This window comes from Ictidomys tridecemlineatus, chromosome 4, assembly GCF_052094955.1.
Source record: "Ictidomys tridecemlineatus isolate mIctTri1 chromosome 4, mIctTri1.hap1, whole genome shotgun sequence".
In the NCBI taxonomy this organism is placed as follows: Eukaryota; Metazoa; Chordata; class Mammalia; order Rodentia; family Sciuridae; genus Ictidomys; species Ictidomys tridecemlineatus.
This window is the reverse complement of record NC_135480.1, coordinates 177,647,392-177,661,933: the sequence shown is the minus strand read 5'-3', so window position 1 is coordinate 177,661,933 and position 14,542 is coordinate 177,647,392. Positions and strand designations below refer to the sequence as shown.

The following is a 14,542-nucleotide window of genomic DNA, read 5'->3' as shown; positions in this document are numbered from 1 at the left end:
GGTTCAGGATGTCGGTTTCCGTTTTGTCTTGTTTCACAGGCTGGGGCTGGACTCAGGGCTCGGTGCATGCGAGGCCAGCCCTCTACCACATCCCAGCCCTTTTTATTTTAGGACAGGGTCTCACTAAGTTGCACAGGCTGGCTTTGAACTTGTGACCCTCCTGCCCCAACCTCCCAAGTAATGGGATTGCAGACGTGGGCCACCACGCCCAGCTAGACGTTGGCCTCTTTAGGAAACCAATTCTAGAACTTTCTCTTTCATTGGCAAGGCTTTCAAAGTCGGGGCTCTTGGGGATGTAACAGGGTGGTGACATGTGGTGGAGTGACCAGCTCGTCTCCGTTGTCCTGCGATGTCCTTCGCTCCAGGAACCCTCCACAACCCCAGCTCACAGGGACGGGGTCGGCCTCCTTATTCACTTTGAAGGAAGGAGGGAGACCAGCCCTGTGGACTGGGACCCTCGTTTCTAGCTCCCTGGTTTTACTGTGTCACTTTAGACCTGTTACTGGCCTCTGGGTGGCTAAAATAAAGACACTCTGTGCCCAGGATTTATGGTTGACCCCAGAGCCTGGCCCCAGGCTGGCAGAGACCACTGTGGATGAAGCCCCCACCCAGGAGAGGCAGCCGAGACGGGCGTCTGTTCTGCTGGGGAGACAGGAAGGCTCCGTGAGAAGGTGGGGGAGGCAGAGGCCTGGGCGCCCAGCAGGGTGGCCTTGACTCCCAAGGGCGGGCAACCCGAGCCGGCCACCTTGCCCACGTCTGGTTAGTCAGAGCCCCTTTCTGAATCCTATTTTCATTTTTGGTACTGGGGATTGAGCCCAAGGGCACTTTACCACTGAGCTACATCCCAGCCTTTCCTTTTTCAGACAGGGTCTCACTAAATTGCCCAGGGTTTTTAAACAAAACTAAGGCTGGCCTTGAATTTGCGATCCTCCTGTCTCAGCCTCCCGAATCGCTGGGATTAGAGGCGTGTGCCCCACCACCCAGCTCTGTTCAGAACTCAAGGGGAGGGAGAGAAGAGCATCGCCATCGAGGTTGGGGGGAAGGAGCTTTGCCGTCAAGTTTGGGGTGAAGGTCAGGGTCAGGATGAACTCTAGGAGGGGTAATATTCAGCCACCGACCGAGGCCAGGTGAGGGGCCTGTGTAATCAGGCGTTCGCTCTATCAGTTCACGGTCTCTGCCGACCTCTCTCAAGGTGAGGTCTAGGGTCTTGCTAACGGTGAACTCTTTTGTGTGATGTCACCTCCAGGAAACCACAGGATTTCGGGTTTAGAGTTGGGTCCCCTCCCCAGGATGTCTCACTGTGGACCCGCACATATTCCAGAAGCTGAGAAAATCCGAACTCTGAAGCACTTGGGTTCTCCAGTGCTTGGCCTAAGGGAGGCTCCGGGTGGCATGGTTCTAAGCCCCTCTGTTACCTGGCCTGTGACCTAACAGTGGGGCTCAGAACCTCCCAGGAGGCGCTCGCAGCGAGGTTCTTTGGGGCCTACACCGTCAAAGCTGAAGGGTGGGGGGGTACTTCAGGTATTAGAAGTGCCACCGCAAATTGACCAAGGGACAATGGTAGCCGGCAGTTCCAGATTCCTACCCAGCCCACAAGTTCAAAGACCGAATCAGGTAGTTTCACTCTCGCCCGAGGCTAATGAATAATCATCTACTCTGCTGGTGGGTGCCACACCCAGTGTGGGTTAGTTTCCGCCATCCTGTCACTAACCCTTGTCCTGCAGTAATGTCAGGGGCGGGGATCGGGAGAGGCGCCTTTGGGAACAGGCAGGAAAACCTGTCCCCTCCTGTCCTTCACACACACCCACCGCCACCAACACCCGGTGTCAGAGGAGCACGTGGCTCAAGCCAGCCTGATTGCCATCCCCTGCACTTCAGTTCTCCCGTCGTCACGTGGGGACAACCACCCCCACCTACCTCGCAGGAGAGTCGTAAAGTATGGGACAGGCCAGAGCCGTCATGACCCCGCCAGGTGTTCAGAAATAAGCTCAATGCCAGGTTGGACCCCGTGGAGAATCCGCAGTCCCAGGAGCCTAATCCCCTGGCCCCAGCCCAGCTGGGCACGCAGAGGTGGCAGCAGCAGAACAGACACGGCTCCTGCTCTGTGCCCCTCCTGAGAAGGCAGCTGTGGCTGTGACGGCTGCCCCAGGGCCAGGGGCCGCCACAGCCCTCACTTGGGACAAGTGCCTGCCTGTAGGGAAGCGGGACTCCTGCTCTCTGGATCGCTGAGTCACTGAAGCCTGCAGGCTCCAGGCACCTCCCCATCAGAGCTGGGGGCTGGTGAGGGGGACTTGGAGCCCAGGTGCCACACGGAGGGTTTGTACATAGCACCTGCAGACGGGGGGAAAGGCAAGCCTTGCTGGAGCCTCCTCGCCCCCCACATCTGCAGTGGTCCCCCCTGGAGGCAGGTCTGGGGGAACCTTGGCAGGAAAGAGGAGGGCTGGCCGGGCAGAAGGGCGTTCGGGTTTGCACTGGTCGGCCACCAGCTGCTTCACCCATCAAGGCCACCAGCTCCCTTTCCAAAGGGGCCACTTAGCTTCCTGCTGCTTATCTTCCTTCTCAGTAAAGTGGGGCTATGAATGGAATGGTCATGACAGGTCCCCTTAGGGGCTGGCGTGAGACAGATGCTGTGGGGTCCCAGTCCACTGTGGGAACTGGGGAGGCGCCGGCACTGGGCGGCCGTACCATTTCCTAGCTGGGTGACCTACTTCCCTGCCTCCTGCCTGCCTCTGGGAAGCCGGGTGGCACCCAGTCGTGCCTAGTCATGGGAAGCACTTGGAAGGGTGCCTGGGACATGATAAGCACTCAGATACTGTGGCTTCTCCCTGCAGGGAGGTGGCTGAGCTTCAGGAGAGCCGGGCCCAGTGTGTGTGTGTGTGTGTGTGTGTGTGTGTGTGTGTTTGTGTGTGTGAGAGAGAGAGACTTTTCCTTGAATATCTTCATCTTGCTAAATCAGAGGTAGTTCCCCCAGCTTCCCAAGTGTGCTGCTGTCACAAGACCTTTGCCTCAGGCTCTTCCATCTGCCTGGGATGCCTCCCCCAGCTCTCCCTTGTCCTGCCTCCATGGCCAGCTCCGTCACTCCCTCTGGGAAGTCCTCCTGCCTGCCATTACAAGCCCCTGGTACAGCACACTAGGTCCCAGTGGCCCAGATCCCCCCCATCGGCCTCGCCCCCAGGACTCTTGGCTGCTGGAAGGGCTGGGCTCTGGCCTGCTGCCTGCAAGCCCCCCGTGCCCGGCACAGGGCCCAGACGCAGTGACGTTCAGTAAATACGGAGTGAGCAAACGCAGGCTGGCCAAGGGCAGAGGAGCTCAAGATGCCCGGGTAATGGTACAGGTCAAGCATCCCCGACCCCAAAACCCAAAGTCGGCAATGCTCCAAAATCTGAGCACCAACACGATGCCACCAATGGAGAATCCATGTGACACGTTGGAGTTAAAACACAGGCCCCCTAGAGCTATTGTGTGAGATTGCCTTCAGGCTTTGTGTATAAGGTGTACATGAAACAACGGGATTTCCTGTTTAGAGTTGGGTCCCCTCCCCAAGATATCTCATTACGGACAGGTGCATATCCCAGAACCTTGGGTTCTCTGAAGTGGTAGTAAACTGCTGCTGTCAAGGATCTGCCATGCGCCACGCGACCTAAATAGGTCACTAATTGAGTCCTCATGACAAGACCTGAGACTGATGCTTTGGTCACCCCATTGTACAGACAGGAAGACTGAGACTGCAGAGGTTAAGACGCCCATCCAGTGGGTAAGAGCTGGAACTGGAGTCAGTCAGTTGAGCTGGATGATGGGGTGGCGAGTTCTCTGGGGCCTCTCTGTTTGTGTTCACATTTAAAGAAATGGAAGCCTTAACCCCGCGATCGGCAAGCAGATCAGCGGATATGCACCCTGTCTCACCGGATATGCATCCTCAGCCTCAGTCACGGCCCGCCCACGTGGCCTCTTCCTAGCAGGTCACTGTCTAGCTAGAACCGAGCGCTGCTGGACGTCCCTCTTAGGTATTCTCAGGTGGACTCTCCAGGCGTCCCTTTGCCAGGGCACAGCGCCTCATGCCTTTTGTCCCCTTTGTCTCTTGCAGATGTCATGGCACCCCCAGTACCGGAGCTCCAAGTTCCGCCACGTCTTTGGCAAACCAGCCAGCAAAGAGAACTGCTACGACTCGGTGCCCATCACCCGCAGCGTTCACGACAACCACTTCTGTGCTGTGAACCCCCACTTCATCGCAGTTGTCACTGAGTGTGCTGGCGGGGGGGCCTTCCTCGTCATCCCCCTACACCAGGTAAGGCCCCCTGGACACCCCGAAGCCCAGACAGGTCTCTGGAGGCAGTGCCGGCAGAGATAAAGCAGGAGGAGCCTAGGTTGTAGCCCACAGGAGGGTGCAGTCCTAGCCCTGCCTAGTCCTAGTTGAGTGGCCTTGGGTAAGTCACTCTGCCTCTTTGAGCCTTATTTCCTTCTTGGGAAAAATGTACCTCTCCTGGGATTTCAGCTTCCAACGTCTGGCCTAGCTGGCCTGGGACCTCCTCTTCCCGCTGCAGAACAGTTCTGCACACTAATCCACCCCTGAGGAAAATGGAACTTTTAGTGCTTTGCTGGACTCATATGAGATTGGGGAAATCTCCAAAGTCATCTTTCCCTGCAAAAATCAAAATGAGAGAGAGAGAGAGAACAAATGTCAGGCAGGAATCCAGGCAGGATGAGGAGGTAAGCAGGAAGCAAGAGCGAGATCAGGCCTGTCCTCAGAGCGGGCGTGGATAGTATAGATGGCACCTGCCGATGCTCACTGTTTCCCACTCCCAAAAGCAATGCTTCACACGAATCCCTCTGATAGCAAATATTTTCAGGATAGCGATGCTGAGTCTCGGCCTAAAGGCAGAACGGTAGGGCTCCCTGGTTGGAAGTGCTTCTGGTGCACAGCAGAGCAGATGTGAAGCCACGCCTGTAATCTCAGCAACTCGGGAGGCTGAGGCAGGAGGATTGCAAGTTTGGGGCTTTGGCAACTTAGCGAGACCCTGTCTCAAAAAAAAAAAAAAAAGAAAGAAAAAGTAGAAAGAGGGGCTGGGGATGTGGCTCCGGCGGTGGCGCGCTCGCCTGGCATGCGTGCGGCCCGGGTTCGATCCTCAGCACCACATACCAACAAAGATGTTGTGTCCGCCAAGAACTAAGAAAAAAAATAAATAAATGTTAAAAAATTCTCTCTCTCTCTCTCTGTCCCCCCCCCCACTCTCTCTTTAAAAAAAAAAAAAAAGTAGAAAGAGCTGGGGATGTAGCTCAGTGGTAAAGTGCCTCTGAGTTCAATGTCCAGTTCCAAAAAGAAAAAAAAAGAAAGAAACAGGTGTGAAGCCTCTCAGGGAGAAGCAGATTGAAGTCAGGGAAATAATAATTCACCAAGGCCACTGTGCAGGTGCGCCACCATGAGTGACAGTCAGCTGAAGTGGGAAATGGCAGACCTAGACCTCCAAAGGACTTCAGAAGTTAGGGTCATAGTGCAAATCAGAATCCCCGAGGCAGGGTGTTTTCGTCTCCTTCCTTGTGCTAGTTTACATATGCAACCCTTTTTTATTTTTGAGTCAGGGTCTCATTAAGTTGCTAAGGCTGGCTGCCAACTTTGTTTGTGTGTGTGTGTGTGTGTGTGTGTGTGATTGTGTGTATGATTGTGTATGTGGTACTGGGGATGGAACCCAGGACCCGTGCTTGCTAGCCAAGGCTGTACCACTGAGCTACATCCCCAGCCGATCAGTCTTGGGATCCTTCTGCCTCATCCTCCTGGACCACAGGCATCTGCCCGCATGCCAGACAACAGACGAGGTTTACTGATCACAAGAAATTGAGTTAGAAATCAATTCACACTGAGTGTTCAATTCTCCTTCCGGGCCAGGTGTGGTGGCACACACCTGTAATCCCAGCTACTCCTGAAGCTGAGGCAGGAGGATCACAAGTTCAAGACCAGTCTTAGTGCAACTACTTCAAGATTTAAAAAGTAAAAAGGACTGAGGATGTAGCTCAGTGGTAGAGTGCCTCTGGGTTCAACCTCCAACTGAGGGTGGGTAAAAAAAAGATTAGGAGAAAAATCCAACGTAATAAATCCAAAGAAAGAATAAAAGAGAGGATACAAATAACATCAGGAACCCAAAAAGCAAGATAGCAGCAGAGTTCCAAAATCTAAGAAGATACTAATATGAGGTAATTTTATGCCAATAAATCTGAAAATGTTTACAATATGGGCAAATTCCTACATATATATATATGTATATATATATATATATATATATATATATATACATATACTTATATATGTATATATATATACATATCTTGTCAATATTAATTCAAGTAGAAATAGAAAGCCTGAACAGTTCTATAAATGTTTAAACAAATTGAGCAACAAAAATTTTCCTTAAAGAAAAATAGCAGAAGGGCTGGAGTTGTGGCTCAGTGACAGAGCACTCGCCTAGCATGTGTGGCACTGGGTTCGATTCTTAGCACCACATATAAATAAATGAATAAAATAAAGGTCGATCAACAAAGAAAATTTAATTAATTAATTAATTGATTGATTAAACAAACTACCAGATACTTCTGCTGGGTGTGTATATTGGCATGCCTGTTTTGAAAAAAATTATATTAAAAAGGAAAATAAACATATTTATGACCCAGAAATTCTACCCTTAAACATATACCATGTAGGAATGTACTCGCGTGCACTGCAAGTATGGGCTAGGGGCATTGTTCGTATTATTGCAAAACTAGAAAAACCAGGATGTTGACGAATTGAATAAATGAGTAGTGGTCCGTCCAAACTACTGAATGTACACAACCCTGAAAAGGAGCAAAGTGTAGCCACATAAAGAACAAGGTGCCTCTCCTCTAGATTGAAATAAGCCCCACAAGTTACAAACTGTACCATTCCGTTTACCTAAGATTGAAAACAGCCTGTGTTCAACTATACTGTAAGGGCTGCATAATCAATTAGTAAAATTTTTTTAAAAAGCAAGAAGAGAATGCTACAAAAGCCCCGTGAGGGAGGAGAGGTCGTGACTGGAAGCTGTCTCGTAGGGGGTCCCCGTGCCAGTGAGTTCTCCTGTCTTGACCCAGCGGGGGGGTTCCTGTTGACCGGTGGGTGTTTATTCCCGACAGCTCATCAGGACCTTACACTCTAGGCACTTGTGTTCTGCCTATTTGTTGGATTTTACACATCCATACACACAAGGCCTGCATGGATTTACAGGCAACTCTTACAAACCTTTCAAGGAAGAGATAACAAGCTTCTAAAAATAGGAAAATGGAATACTCCCTTCCTCATTCTGTGAGGCCAGCGCGGCCTTGATACCCAACCAGACAAGGACAGAACAAGAAGGAAAAATTGTAGATGGAGCTGGGATGTGGCTCAGCGACAGTGTCCGCCTAGTGGGCAGGAGCCCTGGATTCATCCCTAGCACCACAAAAAAAAAAAAAAAGAAAGAAAGAAAGAAAGAAAAGAAAAAAATACAGACCAATGACACTCAGGAAGATGGATGCAAAATTACCAGAAAAAAAAAGAGTGAAACTGTGGATAATTAGGATCCAGTTGGATTTATAACAGAATAAAGGTGGTTTAATACTCGTCAACCAACAAAGGCAAATGTCAGTCCTCTTAACCAATGAAAGGACAGAATCCTGCCGTTCTCTCCACAGATGCAGAAAAAGCCCTTGGTAAAGCTCAGTGCCCACCCAGGAGAAAAATCTCAGCAAACACGTAGTGTTAGTCCACTTTCTGTCCCTATAACAAACACCTGAGATAACGAACAGAAAGAGGGGAAAGTCACTGTGTCTCACTGTGGTGGAGGCTTCGGTCCATGACCAACTGGCCCCTTTGCCTTCGGGCCTGTGGAGAGGCCGGGCATCCTGTGGGGAGGGCATGGGGCAGTGAAACCATCACCTGATCACCAGGAAGGAGAGACGAAGGCAAAGGTCACAGTGCACAAGCCCCCACTAGGGCCTGCTCCAGTGACCTAGAGCCTGCCCCGCCCACTAGAGCCAGGCAGGGTAGCACACGCCTGAAACCTCAGCGCCTCAGGAGGCTGAGGCAGGAGGATCACATGTTCAAGACCAGCCTCGGCAACTAAGTGAGACCCTGTCTCAAAATAAAAAACAGGACTGGGGGTGCAAGAGACGGAGCACCCCTCAAACACACACCAAGCCCCACCTTCTATAGACTCCACCACCTCCCAATAGCACCTCCTCCCTGGTGACCACGCCTTAAATACCTACTTGTGCCTTTGTGGGACATGACAGATCCAAACTGTGGCGCCAGGGATGGAAGGGAATTACACAGCCTGTAGCAGATAAAGCATTTATTTATTTTATAATTTGAAAATTGGCAAGTATGGTTGAATGAATTCCAGTTTTATCGAGTTCACCAGTTATTAACATTTTACCAAATTTGCATTGTGTGATTGTGTCTGGGTGTGTATGTGTGTGTGTGTGTGTGTGTGTGTGTGTGTGTGTGTGTGTGTGTATTTGGAAGCAGCAAGAAGTTATAGATAAGATCCTTCACCTCTGATTACTGTACTTCTCTCTGCTTCTTCTAAAGACAAGAACATTTTCTTTATAAAACCATAATGCAGCCACATTCTGAGAATCCAACACGATACAGTGCTAAATAATAATGTGCAACCCAAATTCAAATGATTAGACTCATTTATGTATTTTTGGCAGGACTGTCACATGTATGATGCTGTGTCCTTCTTGTTTCATTGCATCATGGGACACATGCTGCCAGTTTGTCCCATCATTGGTGCTGTTAACTTTGGCCTCTTCTGTAAATGGTAGAAATATCATTTCTAAAGGAGGAACAATAAGAGCAATCTTTTAAAACCACAAATAAGAAGTCATGGCCTGTGCAGTAAGACTAGAAAAAGAAGTTGAAGGCATTGGGATAGAAAAGGAAGAAATAAAACGACTATACTCACATATAGGATTGTCTACATAGAAACCCAAAATAGCGTGTCATCAAATTGTTAGAAAAATCAAGAGCATTTAAAAGAAAAAGCATTTAAAGCATTTAAAAATCAAGAGCATTTTTCTGGATATAAAACTCAGAAAAATGAATTGTATCTGTACATTCCAGGAACATTTAGAAATTGTAATTTAACGTTTGCAGTGGAATCAAAGAAGATTGGATACCTACAAATATGCAAGATTTAGAAAGGAAAATTACATAGCATCACTGAAGGATTAATATCAAAGATGCCCTAAGTATGTGGTGATGTGCACCATGTTCATGGATAGACACCGCCGCTTCCTCCTCCAGATCACTATAGAATTCTCCTTTCTGAAGACACATTCCACCACAGAGTCCTTGCTCAGGGCACTGAGCTGTGGCCACTTTTGAACTAGAGTCATTTGTAGTCTTGGGCTGGTACCTCCAAATGTACTTAGGATGGGGAGGGGCACCGATACTTTGTTCACCTTCATATTACATCGCGGTCACGTAGTTGGCGTCCACAAACACCATTGAAAATTGTCCACAAACATTCATCAACTGATTACCTAATGGTTTGCTCATCCAGAAAATCAGGGTGGGCACAGATGGCCAAGGGCAAAGCACAAGAGAAGTCATGTCCAGGGAACAGGGCAGACAATTGATCAACCCAAGGAGAGGAAGGGAAGTGCACTCTGGGGAAATACACGGGGCCTGGAGGGAAGAACCTCTAATGCCAGGGGGAGACACGTGAGCTGCCTTCCAGGGAGGGGACAGTTTGCAGGCGGGGGGAGGGAAAGTAAAAAATGAGGCTTAGAGAACTTGAAGGTCAGAGCTGGAGGAGCCTCTGGAGAGGACCCATGTAGCTGCTTGTTTCTTTCAAGCTCTGGAAACCTGTAAAAGATTCCATCCACCAAACACACTGCATCCTAATAATTAGAAATGAATGAATTGATTATCTTGATTTGGATTACTCAGATTCTTTCATCACTATCAGTTTCTAACCCACTTGAATTACTCAGTATAAATAGGTACTAACAGTGATATCAAGGAAGTGCATTGGTTTGATGAGAATAGAGTGTGACACGGGTGGGGAGAAGGGGACTAGTTGAAGACAGCATGATCTGGGAAGACCTTTCTTGGGAGGTGACCTCTTAAGCAGAGAGACATTTGAAGCTCCAGAGGAAGTGTTTCAGCCGAACAAATCACAAGTGCAAAGGCCCTGAGGTGGAAATGGGTTTGGAATGTTTGTGCACTGTTACTTGTCAAGAGGCTGGGAGGTGAGGTCAGATGAGCAGGGCCTCGATTCTGAAGCCTATTTAGAACAGTTAGTCCGTGCTCTTCTAAGTCCGACAGAGGAGAGTTAGGACACAGTTTTTCTGCACAGCCTGATTCTAGGTAAGATGCATGGTCCCCTTTGGCTTTTTGAAATCTTATAAATAGCCTGAGGATACATGTTAATTGCGACCATCCCAGACACCAAAGAATCCAGGCCCAACTGGAGCTTGCAGCCACCTATCTGAGCCCCTGGCACTTTAGTGTTACTGTCAGATTGTCATTCAGTGGTCCAGAGTGCGTTTCCAGCAGGTTCCCAGAGTGGCCAAGTCAGAATCAGGATGCCTCGTTCAATTGATTTCAGACAAACAATTCATGTTTTCACTGTAAACTATTCAATTCAGTAATTAGAGATTCAGAATGCAGTTGTAATAAATAGTACAGAGTACTCATCACCCTGTGGTAAAGGGTAGGTGTCACCCTTTGTCCCCCAGTAGTGACATCTTACAAGAATGCAGTACAGTGTCACAACCGTGACGCCGACATCGATACAGTCGAGGCACAGAGCCTTTCCGTCACTACAGAGTCCCCTCCTTCGCCCCTTGATGGCCACAGCCACCTCCCTCCGCCCTACTCCTTCTTTGCCCCTGACAACACTAAAATGTTCTCCATTTCTATACTTTTGTCCTTTGGAGAATGTTTTATAAATGAGCAGCTGTTGGGCGGGCACTTTCCCTCGGCCTCCTTCTCCGGGATCTATCCAGGTTGCTGCGTGTGTCAGCAGCCTGTTCCTTTTTCCGGTCTGTGCCGTGTTCCACAGAACGGATGCAGCAGTTTACTGAACCACTCAACCCCATTAAAAGCCATCTGGGGCCGGAGCCGGGGCCGGGGCTCAGTGGCAGAGCACTCGCCTAGCACGTGTGGGGCACTGGGTCTGATCTTCAGCTCCACATAAAAATAAATGAATAAAATAAAGGCATGATGTCCTTTTAAATTTTATTTTTATATTAAAATTTTAATATAAATTATATTATTTTTATATTAAAAATTTAATATTTTTATATTAAAAATAAAATTAAAAAAGGAAGCCGTCTGGTTGTTTCCAGTGTGGGGCTGTGAGGGATAAAGCTGCAGTAAGCATTGGTGTTGGGGCTGCGTTCTTGTGCGTGGAGATGTAACGCAGTCTCCGTGTCTCTGGGATCGATGCCCAGGAGGGCAGTTGTTGCCTGCTTACTTTTACAGGAAACTATCAAACCGTTTTCACAAATGAGTTTTTAGTAAAATATGGCACGGGACTCATTTATACCAAGAATTTCTTTGTTGTCTTATCTGAAAATTGAATAAATCTGGGCAGCCTGTATTTTTACTGCCGACCCTCCTCCCTTGCTCCCAGGTGATGCTTAGGCTGCTGGTCTGCAAGCCCCGTTCTCAGAAGCAAGCCTCTGTCTAGTTCATCTTCATAATTCGAGGAAAAAAAATCTCGAGCTCAGAAGTAGATAAAAACAGTGTCATGAATATTGGTATCCCCGGCTTGTAGAATTATCAAGCGTTCACCCTCTGACTTTATCCATAACCTTTTTTTTTTTTTCCCCTGAAACATTTTAAAACGAATCCTGGTCGTTTTGTCAGACTTCAGTGTGCAACTCCCAAAAGACAGGGACGTTTTCTGACATCACCACAATGCCAGAAGCACATCGATCACTTCTTGGAACCGTGGATCCCCGTTCAGAGGACAATGTCACTGGTCGTCTCATAAATGCCTCTGTGTGTGATTTGTTTGGCCTGCGGGTCCCACCAAGGTGCACCCCCGGGGCTTGGTGGATGGTTTCTTGTCCCCAGCAGGGACGGGAAACCGACCGGGGACTGAACACACCTGCTCGTCCTTCCCGGAGGCTGGCCTTTGTCCTGGTGTAACCAGGGCTGGGCGTTCACACTGGGTCCTCCCCACACCAGCCTATTTTGTGGGGACGGCCCCGTTGTGCAAATGAGGACGCTGAGGCTCTGTGAGATGACCCCCCAGCACCCTGGGCAGTAGGGCCAGGACCTGGATGGGAGCCAGGACCTGGATGGGAGCCCGGACCTGGGTGTGACCTCGGAACTGCCTCTCCTAACCCCCCTGCTGCTCCTGAGGTTGCCTCTGTTTATTTCCTTGTGCTTCTGGATGGTTACCAGGGATTCCTTCCACGCCAGGCCTAGAGCAGAGTCAGGGAGCCCCTTGGCGGCCACAGCCACCTCCCTCCACCCCAGCTCCCTCCTTTGCCCTGACTCCCTCCTTTGCCCAGCAAAAGGAGAGGGCACTTCTCCAAGGAAGCCTGTAGGGGCATGCGGGGTTGGGAGGAGCCAGAGGGGCGTGCTTGTCCCAGGCGGAGTCTGACGTCCCAAAGGGAGTGGCGCTGTCTTCCCTACCCTTCCTCTCACACATTGAGACCAAGGTCTGCCGGGAACAGGCGGAGGACAGGTCTGAGGAGGCCACCCTGAGCCTCAGGGACAGGGTGCTCCCCGCCCCCCAGGGCTGAGAAGTGTGGACTTTGCTGTGAGGTGTGGAGGGTGGAGAGGGACCAGGCAAGGGCAGCAGAGCCTGGGACACAGCTGGGCGTGGACCAGGCCACAGGGGGCTGTGGACTGAGGGCCAAATGGACTCTGTGGGTGCCCGGGAGGAGGGGGCACCTCACCACTGTGCGCTCAGAGGCCACACTGACCCTCGAGCCTGGGTGGCCAATTGGCACTCTGCTCGGACTCCCCCAGGGCCACTGCCTGGGAGAATGACCACCTTCCTCCTCAAAGCCTCCAAGGCAAGGCCGGCGGGCCAGGATGTTGAGCCTTCCCGCCTAGCAGTGCAGGCTGGGACCAGTCGAGTTCTCTGAAGCCTCTTCCTGGGTACACTGCATCTTTCTTCCTCCTAAGACAGGCAGACACTGGGAGGCACTGCTTCCTGTGGGTGGGGGGGAGTCAGTGATATGACCAGCCCGCGTCCACTCCTTAAATGAGCATCCTTAAGGAAAACATTCACAGTGCCGTCCGTATAGCCACGGGAACGTGGCTGACCCAGCTCTTGAGATGGTCAGTTGGAAAAGGCGCAAGGCATCCGTGGGCTCACTGGGGCCCCCTGGAGCAGCTGCCATCTGCAGGGATGGGAGTCCCCCGAGAAGAGTTTCACCTGGTGCACAGTGAAACACACCAGCAACATTAAAATCCGGACAGGCGGGGGTGCAGCCCAGTGGCCGAGCGCTGGCTTAGCATGTGTGAGGCCCTGGGTTGAGGCCATGGCTGTGACACTGTGACCGGAGTAGCCACGCCCCTGTGAGTGCTGAGGGTGACAATAGTGGCCTCACAGCCCCTCCCATTGTGGCTGCTGAGGTCTGTGCTCCACCTGCCCCAGGGTGGCCTGTGAGAGACTCAGGCTGGACAGCCCAGCCCCAGCACCCAGTCAGGGCTCTCTGGAGCCTGCAAGGGAGCAGGTGCATCTTCCTGGATTTAGAGCCTGTGTCCCCATAAATCAGAGGCCTGTCCCTGGCTGAGTGCTGGCCTAATGCACAGCAAGGTGGAAATGGCCTCCTGTTTATCTGTGTCCCTGCCCTGACAGGCTTTTTAGCAGTTCAGTCAATAGCCCATCAGACTGGCTCATGTCCGCTAATGCCGGTGGTCTCCGGGGAGGCCTGGCCAGCCTTGTCTGCTGAGGGGCAGCTGTCTGGGGCTGGAGCTTCTGCCCGGCAGGCCTGGAAGGACCACTGGCCCCAGCTCAGCCCTCTGGGAGCTACCCCTCTGAGCCAGGCCTGGCCCTGGGACACCTTCCCTCAGTCTGAGGCTCCCACTCAGAAGGGCGCAGGTGGCGGGAGATGTGGGAAGTGGCCTCCTGTCAGCCCAAGGCCAGACCAACAATTAGTGCTTCCTGAGAAACCTGCAGGGCAGAAGTGAAGGCCTGGCCCTGGGCCAGAAATTGGAGATAAAGGCTCTGAGAGCAAACCATGGCCCGCAGCTAAGGGTTCAGTACTGTTCGTGCCCTTTGACCCAGGAAACAATCCAAGAAAAGGGAAAGGTTGAGTGTGGGAAGAGGGCCAGGACACGGACTCAGAAGGCCTCTCAGAGCACCGCTTTAAGTACAGCAGAGGCTGACGCCGGAGAGGCCAGAGGCCTGGGCTCAAGCGGGCCCTGGCCCTCACATTCCCAGTGATCTGGAGGCCAGTCTCTCCTGTCTGGGCTTCCCCAGGTGCCAGAGTGCTGCGACCCATTAGTGATTGCTGCCAGGGACACGGACGAGAGGGCCCAGGTGTGCGCTCACCAGTCCTGGTCTCTGAGAGCCCT

The 14,542-nt window shown here is 51.2% G+C and overlaps 1 protein-coding gene across 2 annotated transcripts in view; it reads left to right on the top strand.

The window, feature by feature from the left end:
- The window catches only part of Coro2a (coronin 2A), a 52,264-nt gene that overhangs the window by 19,909 nt on the left and 17,813 nt on the right, over positions 1-14,542 (top strand). For both annotated transcript variants that reach the window (XM_078047862.1, XM_040286088.2), the window contains exon 2: positions 4,085-4,285. In XM_078047862.1, the coding sequence (XP_077903988.1) occupies positions 4,085-4,285 (201 nt within the window). The remainder of the gene's footprint in view (positions 1-4,084; positions 4,286-14,542) is intronic.